General features: G+C 39.5%; 1 protein-coding gene across 1 annotated transcript; it reads left to right on the top strand.

The window, feature by feature from the left end:
* The first annotated feature begins 18,346 nt into the window (after positions 1–18,346).
* gdf10a (growth differentiation factor 10a) lies at positions 18,347–24,822 on the top strand. The gene is made up of 3 exons (XM_028469622.1): positions 18,347–18,581; positions 21,273–22,399; positions 22,671–24,822. Exons 1-3 carry the CDS (start codon positions 18,371–18,373, stop codon positions 22,860–22,862), a joined length of 1,530 nt encoding a protein of 509 aa, XP_028325423.1. The 5' UTR covers positions 18,347–18,370; the 3' UTR covers positions 22,863–24,822.
* Positions 24,823–26,193: the final 1,371 nt, after the last annotated feature.

Here is a 26,193-nt window from a genome sequence, read left to right as displayed (position 1 = left end):
TTGATCTTGCTCATGTAAATGGCAATTTAAAAACAGTCTAAATTAAGACAAAATAAATTAACAGCAAGAAATAACAACAAAACAGTATTTTGCATCTGCAACGTGATTTATTTTTAGGTTAACAAATTGTTATATCATAATTTTATTTGTCATTAATCATTAATAGCCTCTGTAAGAAAATATCAACTCTTTAATTAATTGTTTTTTTTTTTTTTTTTAAAGCTACAGGGAGTCATTGCAAAAGAGTCAAAGAGGCTCTAGAGCCGCAGGTTGCAGACCTCTGCACTACACACTCAATGAGTACATACTGTCTACTATTAGTATGATTAGGATGATGACCCTTCCTACTGAAGTATACTTCCAAGTTTCCCAAGATGCATTTTGGACCTGAAATGACAAAAACCTGAAGCACAATGAGGCTAAATGTCTTTGTTGATTCTCCACCCCTCAAGGTTCTGAAAACATTTTTGAGCAAGAAAATGACCGAGTAGAATATCAACATGTGGTCATTTGATCCATACATTTTCAGAGACCCGCCATTGTGCTCCTGACAAAACTTCCGGTTAACTTCAAAACAAGAGCCCTATTTACAAAAGGGTTAAAAACTAATGGAAGACAAGAAGGGATGCTTTTGTTTTGAAAAATACGCATAAATAGGCCTCAAATCAGCCTGTTTGTGTAGAGTTGCTCAGAAAGTAACTTTTCAGAGGCTAAAACTCTGAAAAACAGGCAAGTTTGGGAAAATAAACCTCAAATACTATGTTTTTGGGGTTCTTAGAACAAATGGAGCTGGGTGAAAAACAGCATGACATGTGACCTTTAAAGGGGACATATTATGCTATTTTTCCACCCATCTCCATTTGTTCTAAGAACCCCAACAACATTTTATTCATATTTCAGGTTTATTTTCTCAAACCCTCCAGTTTTCTGGACTCCACACAACAGCTGATCACTAGCGACTTTCTTTTGCTATTCACGCACTTTTGTTATTGTTTTTTAGCCAAAAAAAACTGCACATTACCATAAAACACATGGCTATTTAAGCAGCTATTGATATTGTGAGTCAGAAAAACACTGTTTGACGAAGTGAATGCGCCATGCAGCTTCAACAGCAAAAGCTTTTTCTAACACTTACTGGAGCTGCTACATTGCTTTCTTGTCATCATCTCATGTAGAGATTACAGGAATAGTCCATTCAAGGTGATAGTCCACTAGTTTGTCCGGCCTCTGCGTTGCATTGTGTCACAAACACAGTGTTGCCAGATTCGTGGTTAGTGTTGGTTTTACTGGAATGGGCGGGTTCTAAGATGTGATCGGGCTGGAAATTGTCAATCTGATCTGGCAACGTTGATTCCCAATTTTACTTATGAAGTCACAAATGTAGGAAATTTGAAACTGAGCAATTTTCCCTGTATAATAAGACTTACACAGACCCCAAATGAACGACTGGATGGTTTTATTTCACATTTTGTGTGCTGGTGGACACTTACGTTACCTCTTTAAACAAATATAATGAATTTAAATCCATGATGACAACAAAGAGCAACAGTTCACGGTGCAACAGGAGGGAATGCTGGCAGAAAATCGGCGACTCTGTGAATGCATAAATGCGTGAGATTATTTATGATATTAATCCATTGGATGGGATGATAAACGGACAGCGCGATCAGTTTCTCTTTATTATAGTAGAACTATTACACACACACTTGGATGAGAGCACATTGTTTCACTGTAGTATGTTCCCGCTGATGCAGTCAGCCTCACTAGCGGATGAATGAATGAATGAATTGATTAATTAATGACTTCACCCGTACGCGTATACGGCGAGACAGGCTTCACTGTAGATCAGTCCATTAGATATAAATCTATATCTTTCCTAAAGGATGTCATCTGTAAATGAAAGGATTGCAATTATCATTCATAATCTTTTTTTCTAAACGCAGCTGTCAGATCTGCACCAACCAGGATTTTCTAACAATGGGCAGGTTATTTTCAAAGAGAACTGATAGGTAAGGAGGTGGGGCTTTAGCACTCACTAAGATCCTAGCCAGAATGAAACCTGCTCCCGACCAGGTTAGTCGTTCAGCCTAAGTTACCATGGTGATTTAGCTCCGTAAGACGCTAGCGAGCTTCATAGTCCAGCATACACTGATTAAATCCTGGAAGTTAACACGATAAGAGATAATATCACTTCGTAGCATACCCCCTCTGTGCTGGGGTCCTCCACCACCACACCCACCTGGCGTGACATCTACAAACACAAAAACAATCCAGATTATCAAAATTAACTTTATCATTCAATGTCATATTGTCCAGCAGTGAGTTCAGTATTTTTCTCACCTCTGAATTAGTGCATTTAATATTGCAACCCACATTTTAAATGGAATACAAATTCTGTCAAATTTAACTCACTTAAGTCAGTGGTTTCTTACGACTCTCTTTACATTCTTGAAGTCCTCAATAGGCTTCATGCACTTAAACTACTCGGATGAAATAAAATGTTAAAACACAGTCAGATTAGAGAGGACCGACTAAATTGTACCCATATTTACATCTGACAGCCATCACATCCTGCTTTAGACGACTGCTACTTTACACTGTTACAGTTACCAGGATACCACAGTACCACCAAGGAAGAACATCTCATCAATCTTCTGACGCCTTTAAACACATCAACACACACACACACGCACACACAGACAGCCGTCTTCCCCGCTCAGGTGTCCTCCAGCAGGGAGTTTATTATTTATTCTCCTCTCAGATGCTTTGAGCTCTTTTATCTTTGAAAAATGTGCAAAAGCCTCTTTTAAATCTACTTTTGCTTCTGACATTCTGACATTCAGTTTATTTGGCTTTCATTTTGGACGTCAAGGTTCCCCACACCATACAGAAGTCTGTCAAAGCCTAAACGTCTCTCCTTTCCTTTCGTATTAATGATACATGACATCTTTCAGGACCTGATGTAATACCACTCGCCTCCTGCTTTAGCGTTATTAATGTTTATTTCTTACTTTAGGCTGACCTTGTCTATTGTAGAGATATTTTGGGCAGTAGCTTAAAGCGGGCATTGAGCCCGGGTCACTGGCTGCTGCTTTGAGGCCTCTGTAGTACATCAGGCCTCTCTTTTCCCAGCTCCACTCCCCTGAAGCACTGTGGGTGTGTTTAGAGCATGCTCAGCAGGCTTCCCTCCATCACAAAGCTCTCCTCTCCAACAATCTGTGGCTGCCAGCTGGTGAGAATGGGCACAGAAGAAGCAAATGTGTGTTTAGATAGTTTTTTTTTTTTAAAGCAAAAGCTCATGATTTTCAGGAAAACAACCTTATTTACTGTACTCTTCCTATTTGAGCTATAAAAAAAAATTATGACAGGAAAACTCACCTAGTCAGATGCAAACCTTGGATTTCAAGGTGGGAAAAAAATCTACAAACTGTACTTTTTAGAATTTGCACTGCAGGTTTTTATCTCCCCAGCAGGCAAGAGGAGCTCATAATGCTGCTTCACCTTGAAACAGCGTCATAGAAGAATGAAGAACATTGATAAAAAGAAAGAATACATTCCTGGCTTTGTAGTTGAGTGGTCCATATTAACTGTGGGTCATGGCTTGTGAGAGCCTTGCAACAGTAAAGCAAGAAAACAAAAAGGCTGAACTACATCGCCTTTCTGGAACGATAGACACATCAAGCGTTCTCATGGGAACTCACACAGTCCAATTGTCGAAACCTTCACAAAAATGTATAAGCAAAGGGAAGAGAGGAATAAAAGGCGAGGATAAGGGAACATGGCTTCCTTTTTTTTTTTTTTTTTGCTTGAGACCATTGACAATCTGCACAGGCTCTTGGACCAGGATCAGTTGCAGTTATCGAAGGTGCCAATGACAACCGGTTGATGAGCGTCAACATCCGATCCAATCAATGTTCCCAAATGTTACCACGCTGGACGTGCCTGCTGTCATCTCTGCTAAAGCCTCACAGATAAAACAAAAATCTATTTCTTTCTTTCCGGATATGCTGCATCGTAGAAGCCAGGCTAGAGAAAAAGACCCTGCAGTGCTCATCACACACACTTCGGCTGTTTACAATAGCACTGGAATGCTGCAGGGAATTGGAACTGCTTGAAACAAATCTATTGCCAGATTGACAGCAAGAAATGCATTTTTGATCAAAAAAAAAAAATCAAGTGACTTCTTCCAGAGCTGCCAATCACTGGACATGTACTGTGAAGGTTGCTGGAAAAATACCAGCCTGGGGTTTTTCAAATGATTGGCACAGTTTTTTGTTTTTTTACTGGATGACTGTCTGCATTTGAACCATGACTATAGTGCCTTTTTGACTGTGTTTTGTATATTTTTGTTCAGCTTGTGTGCGTTCTCTTCTGGTACCCACAGTTCTCCCACAGACCAGAGGATTATAGTTAGTATGAGTGGGATAATTATCCCTACATATTGGGCACAGCCCGAGCTGTTTTTACATTGCACACCCTGCTTATCTCTAGCCCTAAGCTATTCATTCATTAATCTAAAGTACATTATTTTATACAAATAAATAAGCCAACAAAAAAAGGGAATTTGGTTGAAATCTTTAAATGTTTAATTCCTTTCTTTTCTATTAATAACAGCCTTTCAATCAAAGTACAGTTTCATTGCTACAATATGGTAATATGTTTGGGCTTATGTTATTTTGTAGTCTAAGGTCTTGGCAGCACATGTGGTAAAAAAAACAAAACAATGATCAACATTGTAAGAATTGTGAAAAATTACAGCTTTAGAGCTTCTAAGTCAGTATCAAAAGTGGTATGGAAGTGATGTCCCTTCAGATTATACTGTTTCTACAGACAACATTGTGGCTGTTGTCTTATACGCAATAAAACAAATGAACAAAAGCAGATGGATTTATCTTTGTTTTCTTATATGATAATCCGAAAAACATGTGGTTCAGACGACCAGTCAAGGAGACAATCTGTAAAATTGGCCAGATACAAAGAGTGTTTCATTTGACTGGTAGTGACTCCACTGGTAGTGTTTAATTCTCTCCTGACTCTTGAATGAACAAAATGTATTTTCTGCCTTAACGTTTAGAGTTCAGATACTTTGTCATGAACTCATTTTTGGTTTGATAGGGATCAGCTTTACATTCTGTGTAAGCTGCTTGTTGTGGTCAGCAAACTGCCGGGGATCCATTTTCAAAGTCTCTCCTGCTGGTCTCCACTATTAAAGCAGACACTATGAGAGCTATTGCAGGAGCTGGCCTGGAGGCCACTGCGTGGGGGGTTTTATTGTTGGGAATGGAGCCTGAAATGAAACAAGCCACGTTTGAGCTTGATTAAAACACTTTCGATAAAAACAAGTAGAAAAAAAGGATTTAGATGGATGTTATTGGGAACCATTTGTATTGAGGGAACTTTTAAAAACAGAAGAACTTGGTTCTGCGACTGAGTTAGGACGCATACGGAAGCACTTCAGAGAGGATCCCGCTTGGCTTTGGTTTCAGTTTTCATTCTCCAGAACCATGATTATTCTTTTGAATTTAACCCCATCAAAACTACTCTCAGACCTCCAGGCACCAGAAATCCTCCCTGCTCTGTGATTTGCATTTCAGGGTCTGATGAGAGATCTTTGAAGCTCCCCAGATCAAATGTAATATTTAAACACTGTGCTATCTTTTTTGGCTACACACAAAAAAAGAGTAATAATTACAGATGCATAAACAATCCTAATGATATACCAAGATATGATGAGAGAAGCTGAGCTGGAGGTTGGATTGTTTTTGCATGAGAGGCGTGACGCCACACATCAGAAGACAAGCAGAAGGTCGAGAGTATTTTCAGCTACGACCTCACGCATGCAATTATCCAAAGAGTGCTTTTATCGGCTGTTAATACACCTCGCCTTACCGAGAAGTACATTCATAACTTTAATATGAAAGAGTGGCAGGTCAAGACATTAAGGCTGCTGATGACACTGGTTGGCCTTCATATTTGCTTTTACCTTTTTAAAATCATTTTCACTATACGATAACTTTCGAGAACCACAATAAGGCATAGGATCCTGCTCCGTGGCCTTCATTCATCCATCACATCAAGGGCTTTCTGAACACAGTCCTACTATCAATCAGTTATTGCTGTTGAACCAAAGCACTTTGTGCTGTTCAGTGTAAAATGTGCCTGAAGGCACAGACCACAGAGGTCACGCTGCATTTCCTACACTTTAACCTCACCTATGTAATAGAAACAACCGGCCAGGGATCAAAGTCATGTCATTGCAAGATAAAACGTACCTCTAAGGTTCTTGAACTACCTGGGGCTATTTTCTGATGGTGTATAACAGTCGGCCAATGGCCACAAAAAAAAACAATTTTTTTTCCCTATGTCCAAAAGGGATCACTAGATCAACCAAAGCTTTTCTGCATGTGTTTGAGGCAAAAATTATATGGATTCTCTTAAACAAAATCGCATTTGGACCCTGACATGAGCAAAATATTAGCAACATTTTTGCAGTCTTGGAACAACAAGTTTACTGATAAGGAAAGTGTGAAAAAGTGATTCAGAGCTCACGTCATTGTTTTCTATGGATTTATATAAAATGTCTGAAAGGTCCCATACAGATGATAATCTTCAAGTTCATGACACAGTAAACTTGTTTCAAATGCGAGTTGGACAGAGTTTATATGACAATACATAAAAGTAAAATTACTCTGCTTAACTCAAAGCATTAACTACTTTCTATCAGTGATGGTACATATCGGGTCTAAGCCTTTCACCCCAACAGGCATCAAAATAAGTATGAAAATAAGAAAATTTAAATCTGTAGTTTTTATTCAAGAATATGATATTTCATTCACCTTATATCAATGGCTGGTGTATCCAGTTAAAGTGTGCAACTTCCTGTGTGAAAAAATAATAAGATACAAATATTTTTTACTGAACACATGGTCAAGGTTGAATATAGAATAAACAATTATAATCCACAGATATGTTGAAATCCTGATGACCGTTATGATAATTTAAAATAGCCTAAACTTAAATTAAACAATTTAAAAAAAAAAAAAAAAAAAAATGGCTGTCCATATTGATTTGTCACTTGTGAACTTGAACATCTTCAACAACACAGATTCAAGTGTTTGTGCATATTGTGCAGTTGGGCCTCCAGAAATAGAGGCATAAGGCTTTTTTTTCTTGTGGAAAAACAGAAGCAGGAATGGCATCGATCTATTCCTGTATTTGCACAGAAAAGGAATGTAGCCAATTTCACCTCCTATCCAAAGGCGTCTCCAAACCCAGTGTGGTGTGGCTTTGAGCCATGGAGCTATAAAGAGGGATGAGATAATCTGGCAATGATGGAGGTCCACTGCTGGGGAGTGCATTGTCTGTGATGAAGCTAATAAAGTCCAGCCATGCAGTCTGATCCCTGATCCTTGGCCGAGCTCCAGCATCAGGCATACTGCTCCAGTCTCTTCACTTATCGTCTCCCCTCTGCCCCCTTCGAACTGTGACAGGAGGGCTTCCAGGAGCAGCTTTGATCAGCGTCTGCCTGTCATTCAGCATTAGTCACCCCAGGATAGGCCAGTCCACTGTGGGCTTGGGTTGGACCGGAGAAGTGCTGAATGCAAAGGCCAATGGTTGTGGAACAATCAGCTCTGTGTGGTACAGCAGACGTCTGGGTGTTAGCAGACATGCTCGGGTGTGTGCCACATGTCTCACCCCTGACACTGTCAGGATCCAATCTACGCTCTCCTTACAACTTTATCTTCCTAACACGGCCACACATGCACCTCTCCTGTGATGGATGAAGTGTTGAAATCACAACTTCTGCCGACTCTTGGACAGTTATTTACCAATTGATATTTAATCGATATTGAATGACTTTTCCAGGAACCACTTTTACATTAATCACATCCAGCTGGCCAAACACACACATTTATCATATTTTGCCTCAGAATAATCAGTATATACCACCTTTTGTTAAGGCCATTGTAAAAACCGAACATCATCACTCATGTGAGTCTTTCAAATTGCCAGCTGTGACTTAAGCTATTTTCTATTTGAATCAATCATTTAAACAGGAATAGAAAAAGTTTCCAGTTACTTTTTCTAACTTTTTACTACACTTACTGTTTATCCTGCTTATCATAATTAGTCTAATCATCCAACTTTACCTACTTTACATATGTTGACATATTTATTCTCATTTTCTTCTTCAGTATACTGGTAGTCCTGGAATATGTCAATTATGTTGATGCATAACCCATCATACTGCTCACACTGCTTCACACCATTTACACTGATGACCGCCCCATATATCAATACGTGCGACCAGTACAAGACGAAACCTTGTCTGTAGTGGTAGCATTTCCGAGCATGGAGGATGCCGCAAGACGTTTAATATCAACCTAACCACTAGGAATGAGTGTATCATGTTTTTCCTGCAGTCTGTGACTTCTCCTCGCCCTCCGCTCTCTTTTCTGTTTCAGGTGTCTTGATGGTGGAGCTGGCTGTTCCTGATCGATGGATGGACTGATCATTGGTTCACAGCTCAACTAGTCTGGAACACTTGGATGGTCTATCCTTCTATCCTATTCTGTTTGCCCTTCTGTTCACTAAGCTCAACCAGTGGAAGCGGATGGCTGTCACCTCTGAACCTGGTTCCGCTGGAGATTTCTTCCTATAAAATGCTTGTTCATGTGGATCTTGATGGGTTCTTTCTTTCTTACTCTGGACGCTTTGAGATGACTTTGTTTTAAATTGCGCTATATAAATAAAGTTGAAGTGAACTGAATGTCTCTTTTGTTCGATGGCAGTGAAACAAAGCATGGTATACGTCTTTTGATGGAAAAAAATCCTCGCTGTATTCTTCATGTAGTAGAATTGTGGTTATTATATTTTTATTTTATTGATTTATTTAACATTGTCTGCACATGCTGTCGAAGGCCAACACTTCATGTAGTGTAATCTTTTTATGACAGCCATGCATGTTTTATGATTGCAATGAAACAAACACATTTGTTTTATTGCATAATTGTGACCATCACCAGCACCCCCAAAGGAATGGTACGAAAAAGGAACAGGGGAGAGGGAGTTAGGGTTGGACAATGGAAGAAGAGGTTGACAGTCAACTATTTTGGTTGTGCTGAAAGTATTATGTGATGTACTGTTGTGCATATTGTGTATAATTAAAAAAACATGTGAATAAATGTTGGAATAGAAGTTTGCAGCGGTAATTTATGTGTAAATATCAGTCTATAAATTTGTTCCCATCATTTGTGACATTAAATTTATTTCACGTGTGTGGATCGTTTATACACAAGCTCACATCACATTCTACAAGCTCTCACATTTTGCAACATATCTACCTTCACATTAAGGGCATTTTTCATCTTGCAAATTTGACGTCATTTGGAGCCGGAGTCTGCGCAGTAGGGTCCAGTGGGAGGAGCCCTGGTAACACGCCCCGCCAATTTAGCGTACTGCCCTGATGACATACGCAATCCCAGCTACGCCAAGAACATAAGTATCTTTCCTGCTCGAAATTCTACCAACGGCTTGTTCAGATTATAGAGGTTAGTACAAAACCATGATGTATTTCAACTCAAATATCTAGTTTAATGGCGTCTCGGCTTTCCTTCACAACGTAACTGCTATTCACAAAGGGGTTTATTCTCCCATGAGCGTAAGTTAAAAAAAAACGCACAGCTGTTTTTGACTGCACTGCCAAAACTCACTAAACCTCACTCTTTTTGAGAGTGTGGAAAGACAACAAAAAGAAGAATAAGAGCAAAGCCATTTTTGGTTGCGCCGTTGGTATCATGTGATGCTGCTAAGAGTGAAAACTGCTGTGTCAGTGTAGTGACCTAAATGGTGGCCGTATTAGAGGGAGAACATCCCACTGCTCAGACTCTATGAAAACAGAAGTGAGCAGAGGGGGTGGGTGTGTGCTTACAGGTGTGACACAGCCAATAGCAAGTTTATTTTTAAGTTTGATTTTAGAAGCTGTTTCTCATTTTGGCTTGGGAGAAAAACCTCTCCCATCCATTTAGTGCATCTGACATACTGTATATATTACCACGTTTTCCTCTCGTGTTCTTCATGCTTGGCATTCTGTACTGTGTTTGCCTGTGTTTGGTTCTCTTTGGCTCTCGTTTTTCACTTTTTAGGCTTCTTCACTCCCACTGCTGTCATCATATTGTCATCAGTCCTTAGTTCAATAGCCAGGCGCAGATTGAAGTCAGAGTACTGCTCAGGGTTCATGACAACTAGGATCTCATTAGATTATGATGGACTTTCTTGAAAGGTTGCAAATAATATCCATCAAATGTGATGGAGGATGAAAATAAAGAGTTGCTCAATCGAAAGAGAAAGACATAAATCCAAGGATGAGCGGCTTTTGGATTGTGACGTCTGGGTGTGCGATGAATGAAAATGGGAAGCAGTTTAAAGATGGCCAATTAGAAAAAGCAGTGTGAAGAATTCAAACAACGTGAAAACACATTGTTCTCCCTACAATGCTTTTATTCTTCACATCCTGAACTGGCATTAAAAAGTGCTTTAAATAGTCCATTGAAGTTTTCTTCACATTGATTCTATTTATACAAGCTTCTTGAAATGCACACTACTGTGGCTCTTGTGGCTTCACTTTGGAGCAACGTGAAGCTGAACAAAAGACTGAATGTGAAGACCTTTCGGGTTCACAGTTACCTTGGAAGCTGTCATGAATGCCACACCGCTACACATAGACATACAGGGACGTGCACAGACTCAGTAAATACACACAGGCTGTAACATCTGACACCGCTTCCCTGCTGCTCCCTCAGTGTCAGGAGGGGAGGCCCATTCATCTCACAAAAATGGCTTGTGAATCAGTGAGACTCCAAACCAGAGCTGGGGTTTCAGTTTACATCGGGACCCATTGCTATCAGCTATAGTTCACATTAAACCATCCAATAGACCATTGTATTTAAGGGCAATAGTGTGATTTACAGGCGCAGTCCTCGATGGCACGCTGTGTTTATCTATTTAGGCGAGACAGAGGTCCTCTGACCACATGTTTATCAAACATCCGATTGGCTGGTATCAGGATTTTTCTCGATACATCGCAACATTATTCATCCGTCGACAGCTCAGAAGCAATCGCACATTCAAACATATCAGTTACAACACTGTTAGCATTTCCTGTCTGGAAAACCAGAGTCTGAGCTTTAACCAGAAGTAATATATCATTAAGATTTATGTTTTTGAACGAGCACAGACATACACAAACACAGCAAAAGTCACAGGGTGAAATCGGAGAGGGTCAGAGGGAAGAGGATAAAACACAGAGGTTATAGGCGCAAAAGGAGGACAAAACCAGAGGAAGCTGACGAGACGTGATGGACAAACATTGAGAAGAAAGAAGATTGTATATAAGTAAAGAAATAGGGATGATTTGTTTTGGTTTTTTATCATTTTCTGATTCCATAAAGTTTAAAGGTTTAAAGGTGGGTGGGGGGCGACCTCACGCAGTAGAAAATAATGACATAAACATAACCCCTTTCATAAGGGTGATTTACTCACACAAAATCCCTTCAAGGATAATCTATTATTGATTCTCGTGAAATCAGAAAACAAAACAAGACAAGGATTTCCTCAGACTTAAGATCATATGAAATAGGTTATAAAACATCAAACCCCACTTGTTTATAACGAGGAAGTGATAAACAAAAGATTCTCATTGACATTAAATGAATCCGAAGTTCCTGTGGGAGCACTTAATGCCGGTTTGGCAGTTGGCTTTCAATGCCTGCCAGTGTACATGACTCTCACTCTTTCACTACGTATGTTTGGTCTGCTGCGAACACGACCAGAGACAACAGATCCCACTGGGCAAAGTGTTAGTTAATGCATTCATCATAGTCAAAATCATGGAGTATAATCTCAGTCAGCACCACTTTGGAAATAGAAAAACACATTTCTCTTTTTGGCTTTCAGTACACAGTCACTTATCACTACCAGCGTCCCACTTCGTGGTAATGCAACAACATGACATCACCAGAGCAACGGTCACGTCCAATTAAACGATGGAGTGCAAATGGAGTATTGAAACCTCCACAAATGGGAAATAGATACAGCAGTTAGAACTCTACAAGGAGGGCAGATTTATTAGCAAACATCACACACTGTCATACTAAACGATGGAGACAGAAACAAATTATAGCAGGGGTTAGTGTGACGGATCCATCAAGCTATGGCTAGCTGACCCCCCCCATTGTATTCCCAACATGTAATACATATCTGCCTGCTTCAGATAGTAACCCACAAGCCGCTGGGCAAAATTAATCCCAACGGTAACAAATCGCATCAAAATCTCAGTGGGTTTGTGCACTGGGAATGTGTGAATGTGAAATATTCATAAAGTGTTTATTGAGAAGGCTGAGACTTGTAATTTACGTGACAAAATGAACTTTCGCTGCATGCACAGAAAACAAAAAAAAAAAAGCTTTTGTGTGTCAGGAAGTCGTACCAGTTTTGGAACAGTTTGTGTGTGATGTGGAAATAAAAACAATTCTGAATTCAAAGCAATTTATATATAAATACATAAAATATATCAGTCAGTGTTAATAAGTGTTAAAGTGGAAAAAAATGATAAATTGGTGTGTGTATACCTGTGTATGTGAATGTTTGGACAGACAAATGTATAGTGGAGTTGAATTATGTCTCATTTAATAGTGTAAATGGGTGTATATTATAAGAAGATTAATGTATAGAAAGTATAGTCATGGGTATTTAAGGGGTAAGATCATATAAGTTTATACTTCCTCCTTTTCGAACATGTACAGACTTCACTTGCAACATTTTGTAACCATTTATTCTCACTTTGCTTTGTTTGATTTTTGATTTTTTATTATTATTACAGTATTATAATTGTTTTCTCATTGTGGTAAATGCACTGCTGTTGTATTCATGTTTGAAATAAAAAATCAAATCAAATCAAAATGTATAAATATCACAGTTTGATAATAAACATTTTTTTTTTTTTTAAAAAAACGTGATTGTACGGTACAGTCACATGCCTCACAAGAAACACACAAAAGCTTGTTTTTCCCATTTCAGAAATCCAAGTACAATCTAAATTAGGTTTGAAGGGAAGTGGAAGTGACAAATAGAAGCGCTTTTATTTATTTTACAGCTAAAAAAAACACACAACTGATTCCCAAATGTCACGGCTTTGTTTTTTTGGCAATATTGTGTAACTCGCTGCAATTCCCAGACCTCAAATAAATCTTTAAATATAGCTCAAATTTTAAAATAAGCTAATAAAAACACAGCGTTTTCACTGTGTGACAGAGTCTTTTACCAAAATCCCCCTCATTGTGAAATCCTAATAATTAAAGGATTTAACGAATCAATCTCTCTGAGCAATTTCCTCCATCCATCCCTGGTTGTTGCCCAATAGGGGTTTCAGAGCAGCCTGTGGAGGTGAAGGTCATGGACCTATGGGACATGCTAAGGAAGTAACATCACACAGCACAGCCTGTAATGAATATCATGGGCATCAGAGTAAACACAACACCAGCAGTCACAGCTCAAGTCCCACTCTGTTAAAAAAAAAAAAAAAAAACATTTTTTTTTGCGTTCCCGGCAAACACTGCACAATCAGTTACTTCAGAGTCTGAGTGACTCGCACGACGCTGAGACTGGATTGTGTGAACGTGTGAAGAAAAAAAAAAGCTTTAAAAATTAGCGGTTGAGAAGGTGGGGGGGGTTGGGGGTGGTGGGCCAGTCATGTTTCTACAGTGAATAACAGACAACGAAAGATGGAGGGAGATAGGACAACAACTGCTGCATGGTCAAACCTGGGAAAGTGGAGAAATCGCACATTGTCGTTTATTTCTCTTAATCGTATACCATACCCCACATTCACCCTCATACTTGCAGCACGAGGGGAAACACTGAGTGAGATTTTAAACACAATACGCCTTTCTATACGTCGCTGTAGGCAGTGCAGACATCCAGGAACCAAAGTGAATCAGAATCAATCAAATGTCAATTAAACATGAAACAATATTCCCACAGAGAGCTGCTGTTCTGTGGGATCAGTTTTCCAGACACACTCAATCTTATGTGAAATTGTGAGAAGTCAAGGGCGTCTTACTCCTGGGTAAAATGAGATGTCCGCCTTCGGCCAATGAATTCACAACCTGTGAGTTCAGGAGCCCTCTGACAAATGGAGAAAGACAAACCCACAACACGAAAATATTTATTGAGACAAATTCAGAGCAGAAAGGGAAATGTTTGGTTAGCTTAGCGCTGAGCAGCCGGTGGTGTTGGAGCAGTCCACATATGAAGTTGGGGGGAACAGCCGGCCCTTTGTTTGCAGACAGAATGGTGCGCTCCGTGGGGGCACTGCAGGAGGCCCAACATCACAGACTCACACACACACACTCTCACACACACACACACACACACATACACACATATAACATTCCTCTGCTTGTGTGAATGTTTTATTAACCATGTGATGGGGTCACAGAACTACACCCCCTAACATAACTGCACACCATAGTCACACACACACACACACACACACTCCCACACATACACACACGTATAAACACGCTCCTGCTCTTTCACACACATGTTCTAAAACTAACTGGATGGCACTCACGTGGTAAGATTTTTTTTTCTTCTTCATTTCTCTCCCGTTTGTGTCTCCTCTGAGGTCACGGTGCCTTTTATTTTATTTATTTTTTGACATATTTCATGTAAACATGGATTGTGTGATATTATAAGAACTATGTTGTCCCATATAACAGTCATCAAGCAACTTTAGTTACTTTTGATTTTTCACAAGTGAAAAAATAACTAAATGTACACGGAAATTCAGAAATTTTGCAGTCAATGCTTTTATTTTTTAAACTTCAACAAATATTTAACTCTTGAGTGCCTCAGGAATGTGTATAAAAAGTGAATCAATGAATTTAGCCGCCGCCTTGATTTCTTTTTCTTTCACCACTAGCTAAAATAAATGGCTTTGCAAACATCATTTTCAAGGGGATTACAAGGGCTTATCCACTTTCTGTCTTTGTGTGTGTTAAAACGATTATGTCTCAAACTATCCAACTTATCCGCTCATTGCCCTCTTGAGGGCCACACTATTTTGGAGAAATGATTGCTAAGTAATTACAAGTAGGAAAGCCTTAAGAGCTGCTGACTACAAGGTCACGCAGCTGCGTTGTTTGTCATCAGCTGAGCATTAACTGTGCTGATTTCAATAAACTTTTGCCGGTCACAAAGTTTATTTTCTGAAACAATAGAAAAGCTTTGAGGGAAATCTGATTGGCTCGCTGATGAGGAAATTCTGCTCCTTAGCTGGGCTTATCGTTTTTGGGTTGTTGCTATTGAGACATCAGATTTCACCTCAGTTCAATGGACTTTTGTTGGTGCAGGAACTAAATTTGGCTGAATCAAATTCAAACTTGCAGACGTGGGGCTTTAAACAACATGATAGAGCCATTATATGCAGTTTTTCTACAAGTTCAACAAGATCAACATTATGCCAAACACTACAAAGAAGAATTTTGGAAGCGAGACAAGCAGTTTCTTACCACTCTCATGCAAAACCCTGCTCGTTTTGGACAAAACATGATGATATAATTCACTAAAATGCTGACTGATCCACACTAAAATCTTTCCGCTCACCCACAAACACCAATTAGACCCCCCTGCACTCTCGTGGAACCAGAAAGTCTCGGCCGAATACCACACAAAGGTGTTAAACTAGGAGCATTTCCAGAATCACAGGTCCTACTGCCACACACGCACACACGCACGCACACACACACAGGCATGTTAATTCTTCACACTCCTCTCCACTGAGAGTAGAACACAACTCCTGTTTGGTTTGGACACCCCTATGAGGGGACCTCCATGTTGAACAAACTGGAACACACTGTGTCTCTGTAACGCAGCAGTAGTTAGACACAACAGGCCTCACAGTTGTGATCAGTGAGCAGGAACTTCTCATATCTCCTAAGACCTGGACTACAAAGCATTAATTCCATGAACTAATTACATTCTTCTCCAAAGTCTTCAATAGGTTTCATTTCTAACAGCTAAACCTTCTTGTTGTAATCCGTTTTTAAAATTCTATTTCCGATCTCTTTAACTTAAGCCCCGACGCACATTTCATCCCACAGTGTGACTTTTGTCCTCTTTAATGAGATTTTTGGGTTTGAAAGATTATACAGTGTTGAAAATGACTGTTATTCATTTGATGTGTCAGTATCTATAAAAAACAAACATGTGTGAGTATATGATCTCAGTGTGATTACTTCCACATGCAACTTTGAAGATATAATTGGATCATGAGCAGGCTCCAATTTTTGTGTCACTTCACGCACACCAGAAACAAAAAGTCATGGTTGGGCTGATGTGCACTGAATGACCAGTGATTTATACGTCCTGCTGGTTTATTTTTCCATCCTAATGCATGTTGCCTCTGTCCTCACTGTTTGTGTGTAATGGAGAGAGCGGGTTTTAATGGAGATGATGCTCAGCATTAATCTCGCACTGCCCTACATGTTCAAGGTTAGAGGTCAAAGCAATTTCATCTCCGTCGTTTGAAGCAGTCGCTCTGCCTCCACCCTTTATTGTTTGTCTTCACACTGTCGCTCTTGTTTTGGATATGATTTAATGCAGCTCTTTCTCTTTCTCTCTTTGGTTTGTGGTGTCAACAAAGCAGATATTAGAATAGATCAGAATTGAATTGAATGTTTTTATTGTCATTATTCACAAGGTACAAGAAAATTAAGAGACAACGCTTGTGGTGCAAGATAAAGAGAAAATGAAAATAAAGATAGGTAAAGTATTTACAAGGAGAAGCACTAAGGCGATAAATATATTGCACAGTTACAAATTGTCTGAATTGACTGAACACCTCCTATGTTTTCAGTAACTATAATAATAACCATATAAATCATACTTTATATTTTTATGTTTTCCTGTCATTCAAAATTGACAGGAAAAAATATATATATATATACAGTATATATATATATAATGTGTGTTTTTGTGACCTGGGGAGTAAAAAACCAGAAACCCAAAGCTATTCATCAATTTTTTTGTTTTAATTGTGAATGAAAATATTCAACAGTCATTGTGTGGGTAATGGAAACGCCATCGCCTGCCACTTCATCAGGCTCCTTAATAATTATCCTCTGCTATCAAACACCCACATATTTTCACCCATACACACTCACACTTTCAAACACTTGAGAAAAGTCCAGATTTAAAACCGGTCGCTTGTGTGAAGCAGTGAAAAGGAGTATCCTGTGGGGCCCTTGAGGGCCAGAAAGGTACTAAGTAGCTGTGTGTGTGTGTGTGTGTGTGTGTGTGTGTGTGTGTGTGTGTGTGTGTGTGTGTGTGTGTGTGTGTGTGTGTGTGTGTGTGTGTGTGTGTGTGTGGTGACCTGAGAGGCCCAGCTAGTTACAGCCTCTCTGCTGGAGACGGCCACTTTCACAAAACAAGCATTGTTGGTACAGAAGTTCAGACCCATAGAGACCTACACTGGAAATAACCTGAATGCACACTCACATATAAAAATATTTACACACAAGCAACAATGCCTGGCCTTGGTTTTATCTTAAATCTCAACAGAGGTCATGTTCATTTCACTAACACTATATAAACTCAGAGATTGTCTTTATCTTGTTGGGTCTCGTTACATAGTTTTGGTCCAAAACTCACACACTCACAAACACCCACAACACTTTACAAAATGTGAGTCCTTCTATGCTCAAACAATAGCCCTGGGTGGTTGGTCATGCTATTATAGTGGTAATTATGTGTGACTGACAAAATGTCAAAAGCAGTTACTGGAAGTAATGGGGTGTGCTGGAACTTTAGTGTTGGTAATACTTTGCCAGCAAAGAAATAACAACAACAATATATCAATTTATGGAGTTTCAAATGAGGCTATAGTTTGTTCAGTGCACCGATCCAACACATGGAAAATAGTATCGTCATCATCATAAGGAAAGTGATCAGGGCTCAGCATCGTGACCTGGCTGTGCTGTGCGCTCTAGTACGTGGACCTTGTTGGCTCAGCTGACGTCAGCGTTTCACGTCTCTCCAGTAACACCCCCTCCAGTCTCTGGTCACCCGAGCTTATGTGTAAAAGAAGCAGCGCAACTGTTGCTCAGACCAAAGCAGTGAGCGCTCCAGACTCTCACCTGACTGTGAGAGCAGTGAAGGTGAAGGGAGAGATAGGAGCGCAACTTTTACGCACGGCGTTCCCACTACGGATTTCCGTCACGCGCCCTTGGATACTTTATTGGACCTTGTCTATTTCTTTTTTTTTTTTTTTTTTTGTAATCTGGGATTTCAGTAAAATTCTGACTCTAAAATGGCATTAACGCACCTGCTTCTGTTGATGGTAAACTTTTTCTTGTGTTCGACCGCGAATAGCAGTTTTTTCCGGTCCTCGTCAGGTCAGTTAACTGATGACCTTAATGTGGACGTGGTCTATCAACACATGCACAGGCTGTACGAGAAATACAACCAGGAAAAGCGACTTAAAGAGGGAAACACTGTCAGGAGTTTCAGAACCAGTCAAAGTGAGTCCATTTTTTAAAACTTTACTATTAAATATATTTTATTTATGTATGTATTATTATTATTATTATTGGTGGTTTGACATTCTGCCACACAACAAAGTAAGGAGACCCATGTGAGACTTATTGGTTTGCATGTTCTCCCAGGATGCACCCTGCCTTGCACCCAATGTGAGCTTGTATAGGCATAAACAGACATCACAACCCTGTACAGAATAAAATATACTGAAGATGAATGAATGAATGAATGAATGAATGAATGAATGAATGGACTATGGTTCCTAGCCAGGGTCTTTCTCTGAGATATGGGTTAGATAGATTCTGTAAGTTTACTGTAGAAGTGAATTTTTTTGCGTTTCCTTAGTAACCTCGTACCCCTTCATCCTACAAAGAAGTGTGCATTGAATATATTATTACTACTACTAGTAGTAGTAGTAGTAGTAGTAGTAGTAGTAGTATATTGCTATTGTTGTGTTGTTGTAGTTTTTTGTTAATCTCAAGTCCTAAACTTTTGAAACTACTTGTTTTGGTATTGTTTTAAATATTTGAATATTTTCTTAAATTACTGATCATGTTTTGATTTCCTATCTAAACATCATATTGTTTAAAAAATAGAAATCTGAAAAATAATACATTTAAAATATTGTTAAAAGTTTTTATAGCCAAGCTGAAAAAAAAAACCATTGGGTCAGAATCCACATCTTAACAAACACTGATTTAAAGTGTAGTTGCAAATCCTGTCTATTAAAAGTAAAGCATGAGCACAAGCTGCTTAACTTGGCCAGACACTCTAAATAGGTAGGCTTGTATTGGAACAGTCTGAGAATGTCCCAATAGTGTGGGATGCAGTGTGCTCCCTGTGTTTGGGGTCTCAGTTCCATTGAGCATAATCACTTTTCCTCCAGGGAGCTCATGTATGAATGCATGGGATTCCCTCAGAATAGGCTGGAGTAATGTCCAGTATGCCCTCAGCGCCAGTTGCAAGACCCAACTGCTCATTATCCTGATTCCTTTGTTCCGGTTTTTCCTGCAGAACATCATTGGCTCCAGGTCCTGGAGTCATGGGGGCTTAAAGCACAGTCGTTCCCCTCAGTCTGATGCTGTTTATATAAACACAACTCATTGACATGTATACCCCACATAGTTCTCAGATAGCTTATCATAACACCTGTGTATTTTTACTGCGGAGCATTGCTGTAATCTTAGCAGAGATGTAAGGGAGTTTTCACAACAATGTAAGAACTGTTAAAACAGTTGATTATGTCTTTAGTGAGTGGGCAGACAGTGCTGGCTGTATTAGGCTTAAGGTGAACTCGTAAGAGAAACTGAGGTAAGCATTTCCATATGCAGACTCAATCCAAGGTAATGTATATCTCCAGTCAGCCCATGCTTCCATTGAACTCTTATACAATGAACAATAAAGCTGCTGTTAGACTTTATGTTCATCATGAATATGTAGCACACACACACACACACACACCAACCCAAGCAGCAGGGTCTGGTTCCTCTTAAGGGCACCTTCTAAAATACCAGGCACACTGCACGGCTCAGTGAAGCAACACAAATAAAGATATGTTATGTTGTAATATCATGGGTCATCAATACATTTTCTATTTTCAGTGGCACAAACAAATGTCTGAGTTCAATTTAAGTTAATTTCAAAGTAAATCTTCCAATTATCTTACATTTACAACATGGACTCATTTTTCAAAAGCAGCTGTGAGCAGAGGTGGACTGGTCATCTAACATACTGGGCATCATCCCAGTGGGCCGTTGACCAGAAGTGGGCCGGTCCAGTCCGCTACGTTTTTTTTTTGTTTTTTTTTTGGGGGGGGGGTTTGAGTTAGTGGAGGCAAACTTGGTAACAGATGGTAAAAAGTTGTCCAAAAGTGGCAAAATCGTGGCAAGAAAAAAGTGTAAAGTGACAAAAATGGGCCAAAAGCAGTCAAAAGTCCTCAAAAAATGGAAAATTAAAGAGGAACCAGGTGGTAGGTAATGGTTAAACGTAGTTTAAATGGCCAAATGTGGTAAACAATTGTGAAAAAGGGCAAAAATGTGGAACAATACATGGCAAAATGTAGAGTAAAATAGGAAACATGGCAAAAGTTAGCTTATTTGGATGAAAAGAAGCCAAACATTTTTAAAGAAATTGACTTAAAGAGTCAAAAAAAAAACCTCCAAAAATGGACAAAAAATAGGAAAAAGGGATATTTACTGGCAAAAGGAGCTGAAAAAATTGTCAGAATGTTTTGAAAAGGGGCAAAAATGGGACAAAGAAAATAGGTAAAAAGTGTTTAAAAAGTTTTCCTTTTTTAAGGTTTTTTGGGGGAATAATAATTAAAATTAGAGCACTCAGAGCGCAGACCTCCTCAAGTACAGCACGAGTACCAAGCGGGAAATATACACAATGCATTTCCCTACTACTACTACATTAACCATAAGCCACCACGCATTACCCATAAGCCACCACGCTTAAAGGTGCAGGCTCAGACACAGCTCTTATTTTCCTATTTTGTCCGATTGGTTTTCGGCATGTTAACGTCCATCGGCTTATTTAGAACAGGCAATGTTGACACAAACAGGTTTTTGTCCCAGTCCGCTCCTGGCTGTGAGTTAAAATTAACAGATTGTATGTAACAAAATCACCTTCTCCGACTACTTGCCTGACTGATGCTAATGTTATTATCTGCACAGACGCCGATGAACACAGGATGGTGTACTGGCTCAACCTGACCACCCTCCAGGACTCAGAAGTCATCCTGTCCGCCACGTTCCACTTCCTGCTCGACAAGCAGCCACATCAAAAACCCTGGTTCTGCAAACGCTTCAAGAGCCCATCCTGTCATCCTGCAGCCATCTACCATTCAAAGTTTGTTCGTCTCATCCTTCGCTCCGCGGGGTCGGAGGTCAAATCTGGGTCATTGGGGTCGTTTCTAGGCAACGTGACCTACCACCCCCACAGGAGAGAGGTGTGGCAGATGAAAGATGTGTCCCAGGTCATAAAGGAGGCACAACACAAGGGTCATCTGTTGGTGTCAGTTGAGTTAGATTTTGGGACGCAGTACCAGAATAATCCAGGGGTGACGCACTCTGCCAGCAGCATGCCCTACCTCTTACTGTATGCTAATGACAAAGCATTAGGAGAGCCCAACAGTGTGGTACCAAGCCTACAGAGATATGACCCTCTCTATGAGGGACAAGTGCACACACCTACCTTGTCTCCAGAGTTAAAAGGAAGAGCGAGGAGGGAAGCAAACCTGCCCGCTGAAACCATTCTGAACAATGAGCTGCCTGAGGTTGACTTCAAGCCAGATGGATACAGGAAAGATGACCTATGGGAGAGCACTTGGTATTTAACAATCAAACCAAAGCCTAAATCAGACAAGAAGGAGAAAAAAAGAAAGAACCAGGAGGAGGATGAACAGGAGGCAGGTAGAGAAGTGCACGGACACCACGTTCATAGGGAAGCAGAACGAGATTCACAAAGGCACAAAACTGATGATTTAACCATGAGAAAACTACAAAGAGACATTCAAAAACTGACAATCGGTGACAGAAGAACCCCTGAGGGGAGGAAAGAGGGAAGGGAGGGGAAAAAGAACAAGGGGAGTGATGGCGCTCAGTCACCTGTTCTGAACTTTGATGAACAGACGATGCGTCGGGCCAGAAGGCGGCAGTGGAGCAGCGCGCCCCACAGAGGCTGCTCCAGGCGGAACCTCAGGGTGGATTTTGCAGATATTGGTTGGAGTGAGTGGGTTATTGCCCCGAAAGCCTTTGATGCCTACTATTGTGCTGGCATCTGTGGATTCCCCATGCCGAAGGTACGAGACAAAACTCCTGAGCAGGCTATTGTTATGAGTAACTAAGGCTGCACGGTTTAAGCTCAAAACAAAATCCCAGTCTTTTACTCGATTTTCATTTCCGATTTTGATTCCCAGATTTCGACTTTTTAAAAATCTAGCTCAATAAATAATCTGATTATGATTTTATATCGATTAATCGTGCAGCCTTATGAGTAACTGTAATACATTGTTCTTATTGTGTGTCCATTGTATGATGACTTTCTCATGTTTTCTGCTTAAATATTATCAGGTGGCCAGGCCTTCGAACCATGCTACCATTCAGAGCATAGTCCGAGCTGTCGGGATCATCCCGGGAGTTCCTGAACCCTGCTGTGTCCCGGAAAAAATGCGTCCATTGGCTGTTCTATACCAGGATGAATCTATGAACCCGGTGCTTAAGATCTACCCTAATATGTCTGTCCAGTCCTGCTCCTGTAGATAGAAGAGAAATGGGGGAAATGGAGTAAGGAGGAGAGCATAAAACTGGACCAATGTAGACAAATCTGTACCTAAGTGGTTCCCTGAAGCTGGGAAACACAGGCACTTTGCACCATTGAAGGAACTCAAGCTGCAGAGAAATCACTTCCATCTCTTCTGTCCCACGGCAACAGACGTGAAAAGACACTTTGTCTGGCAGGAAGAACAGTCACATGTGTAGGAGCCCAGTAGATTTATTCTGTGTTTGAAATAACAACAAGGATTCGTGGGCAGGAGCGTTTGACGGACATTTTACTCTTTTTTTTTAAAAAAAACTAAAAACCGCAGAATGTTTTTCAAACAGCTCACAGTGAGTTTTTGTTCATGTTCTTTTTGGATACAAAGACAATGAAAAAATTGTTTTACTGAGTCACTGGGCAGCTTTTGCAGCAACAAACACATGAGAGAGATGTGAAAAAAAATTTCTTCGCACTGTGTCCAGTTGTTCTTTGTACAAACATGGATTGTTGAATGGTCTACAATTGTCTGTATGTAATTTAGTGTTAGCTAAATCTTAAAAAGGAAGTATCACATGAAGAGAGCATCTGGAATATACACTTTCCAACCTCTTTATAACACCTCAAGAATGTTATAGCAGAACCAGACATGTTTTCCTTTGTTTTAAATGTAAATATTTTGTGTTTTGGTTTCTGGATTATCTAATTCTATTATCTAGACACTTTTGTTTTTGTACATACATGTTGTTTAAGTTATAAAAAAAATGATAGAATAAAACACTAATTTAATCCATTGTTTCCTGCTAAAGTTTCATTTCACAGTCTGTGTTAATTTCTGGGCCTTGCTGTGTAGTCAGTGCTTTGATTTCATGCGGTTTGTTCCTGTAAAAGCTAGAATGGGGCCACTTTTTAAAAATAACTCCCTACAAAGGGAGGAAGCCTCCACTCAAAGATAACCAGCATCCCTCAAAGGGCCCTGAACCCATTATTAACCCACACCAAAGGCTCAGAAGTCTCTTGTCCACCAAATAATGCGACTGCCGTGGATTAATGGTTGATGGAGGAAGGATGAACGCACCCATTAGGACGTCAGCTGCTTGGACTTCAAAAACAGGATCCTCTCATTCTGTTCTGGAGGAGAAGATTTTCCAAATATTTTCTCCATAGATTTTTTTTCCTGAACGCGTTATCACACTCCATCTCAACCGTTACAATTCAGCCGCCTCTCATTTTCCGCTCACGGGAGGAGGAAGGTGACCCATGTGGCGCCTGAACACTGCGTCAAACTGACAGTGAAATGACAGAGGGAAGCGTTTGATTACCAAGCTATTACTCTGTGGTTGTTTGGCCTTCAGCCTTCAAATTCTGGCAAGGGGTCCCACATCTGTTCACAACAACAAAATGCTTTGAAGTCAGCCATGAACGGACAGTAACTGTAGTCTCAAAGGCTTTGCCGTCGTCGTGCAACCACAGGAAAACACACAAGTGGGAACGCTCTTGTGTGGGGGAAAAAAAAATAATAACTTCTATCAGTGGTATTTGCATTCTCATCTGCAAAATAACTGAATTTAGAGATAAGTGATTATTAGATTAATACTCACTCTCCTTGGATATCAATGTTGTCCAAAAATCAGGTTTTCGACTATGAATATCTGCCTCACTGTAAAAACCTGGGACTTTTCTTTGTGGAATTTGCATGTTTTCTTACCACAGTCTGAAAACATGTATGTTAGGTTTATTGGAGTCTCTGAATTGCCCATAAGCGTGAACAGGTGTTAGAGTGGAGTGTTCCGTCTGTGTTCTTTGTTCTGCAATCGAGAGGATAAAGCCTGTACAGACAAAAACTGTATGAATGTTCATATCTTCTGGACCACAAAAATAAACAACAAATGTGAAATAAAAAAAAAATGGGAATGCACATTAATTCTTTGGTGCTTAAATGCAGCCGTCAAACCCCAAACTATAAGATTGCTGGTGCACAAACACGTCCATGACAAATGTAACTAAAACAGACAATTTCTACTAGTTCTGTATGTGACAGCCTTATAATACACACAAATGACTTTGATGTATCAATGTGTTAATGTGACTAAAAGTAACAACTAATCCCTTTTGATCTAATGATGTGATATAATTCCAAATAAATATTCAGTGGACGCTGAATACGACACGATAAAATTAAATCGTCTGTTTGATGAAAACAGATAGATGTTATCAAATGTTATTATATATTTTTTGATTAAATTAGTAAATTTATTTATTGGTTGATTATAGTGCTAATGTTTCATTCATCCATTTATTCAATTTATCTGCTTAAGTATTAGTTTACTATGTACAATAGATTATATTTGGCAATGACGATACAATGCGATATTTTTGTAAAAGGAAAAAAGAAGAAGAAAAAATGCTGTTTGAGAAAAAACAATGCTTTTATTAGACTTTACCTCTGGACATACATACTGTACTTACTCTGAGTCAGGGGTGTTAAACTCATTTTAGTTCAGGTGCCAAATACAGACCACTTTGACCTCAAGTGGGCTGCAGATTTTAAATGTAAAAAAGGAGCAATTTCAACATTATTGTGCCCTAATTTTTATCCTCAACAATTTGAGATTTTGTGACAAATTTGTGTGTAATTCAAAGGAAATGTGTGGAATTGTTTTGGAGAAAATATATTTTTACAAAAATGGGTGAGTTCTTTTCACAATTTGCAATTAAGAATGACTGCAGTCATGTGATATAAGCGTGGGAAAACTTCGAGCCGCTGAAAATATTGTGGAGCTTCATTACATTTGTGAATTTGAGATATAGTCAATGATTCTGTGATTGATGATTCATGATTTCTCTGTCTGTTTTACAGTCTCCTATGGGTCAAATTGGATGCTCTAAAGCAGTGGTTCCCAATTTTTTTTGTTCCGTGTACCCCCTTTGTATTTTTGTCAAGTCATTCATACCCCCTCTTAATATCATAAGTACCCTCTATATAGTTTAATCATATGCTTTTTCATTTGTGGAACAGCGGGCTCCCCTAAAACCCTAAATATGTCTCAAACATTGGCTCCCTAAGGCTTAATCTACAAATTCAAAACAATGAGTTTTGAATTTGTAGTTTTTGAATTTTAAAGTGAAATTTAGTTAAACTACAACATTTATGTGATTATTTCAATAAGTAAATTCAGTCAATAAATAGTCTCCTTTGTAAAATCCAGCTAATTATTGCCTCCTATTGTGATAAAATGGCCTCTACAGCATAAAATAATCCTGTTTCAATAAATACAAGAAAATGTAGTATTTAATTGAGCAATAGTACTGTTAGTTTGTGGTGAATGTGTCCCAAAA

This window comes from Gouania willdenowi, chromosome 15 (genome assembly GCF_900634775.1).
Source record: "Gouania willdenowi chromosome 15, fGouWil2.1, whole genome shotgun sequence".
Taxonomy (NCBI): Eukaryota; Metazoa; Chordata; class Actinopteri; order Blenniiformes; family Gobiesocidae; genus Gouania; species Gouania willdenowi.
Note: the sequence above shows the minus strand (reverse complement) of the source record. Positions and strands in the feature narration are given on the sequence as shown.

What these genes read in the sequence shown, in the direction of transcription:
- gdf10a (XM_028469622.1), top strand. Translation starts at nt 18,371, where the DNA reads ATGGCATTAACGCACCTGCTTCTGTTGATGGTAAACTTTTTCTTGTGT. An exon ending in GAGTTTCAGAACCAGTCAAA is followed by an intron (nt 18,582 to 21,272) that starts GTGAGTCCATTT and finishes TTATCTGCACAG; the next exon opens with ACGCCGATGAACACAGGATG. An exon ending in GTGGATTCCCCATGCCGAAG is followed by an intron (nt 22,400 to 22,670) that starts GTACGAGACAAA and finishes AAATATTATCAG; the next exon opens with GTGGCCAGGCCTTCGAACCA.